The sequence below is a fragment of the Buceros rhinoceros genome, unplaced genomic scaffold (assembly GCF_000710305.1).
Source record: "Buceros rhinoceros silvestris isolate BGI_N320 unplaced genomic scaffold, ASM71030v1 scaffold29234, whole genome shotgun sequence".
Taxonomy (NCBI): domain Eukaryota; kingdom Metazoa; phylum Chordata; class Aves; order Bucerotiformes; family Bucerotidae; genus Buceros; species Buceros rhinoceros.
This window is the reverse complement of record NW_010410476.1, coordinates 11,049-11,500: the sequence shown is the minus strand read 5'-3', so window position 1 is coordinate 11,500 and position 452 is coordinate 11,049. Positions and strand designations below refer to the sequence as shown.

Below are 452 nucleotides of genomic sequence, written 5' to 3'. Positions count from 1 at the left end.
TGCTGAACCTCAAAGCCTGCAGCAGGAGGGCTTCTCTCAGTTTCAGAAACAGGATGACTTACGGGATCTTTGTTTAACAAACACATTTTTGGCCCTTATCTGCCCTGAAACAGAGCGGAACAAAAGCTTTACTGAGTTTCAAAGAGCTGAACTGGTGCTCCCACTGGTGGCTGCGAAGCTGCACAATTACTCCCGGATTCTGCCCAAGGAAGAGGATTTACACTACACATTGGTTTTTTTTTAAATCCTCTGGACTCGAATCCTCCACCCAGCTGGTTTCACCTGGAGATGACAGCGGTCAGTAAGAGCGGACGTACTTGCTTCAAACACTGCAGAAGGACGCCGAAGACCATGGAGTACGGCAGGTGCCCGACACGGATGGTGGTGTTCTGGGAAGGCACGCTGGGACTGCCCGATGGTGGAGAGAGCGTGCCGGCAGGCTTCTTCTCAGC

General features: G+C 52.0%; 1 protein-coding gene across 1 annotated transcript in view; it reads right to left on the bottom strand.

The window, feature by feature from the left end:
- The window catches only part of TSC2 (tuberous sclerosis 2), a 31,829-nt gene that overhangs the window by 21,234 nt on the left and 10,143 nt on the right, over positions 1–452 (bottom strand). The window contains exon 19 of the mRNA XM_010135643.1: positions 318–408. Coding sequence (XP_010133945.1) covers positions 318–408 — 91 coding nt within the window. The remainder of the gene's footprint in view (positions 1–317; positions 409–452) is intronic.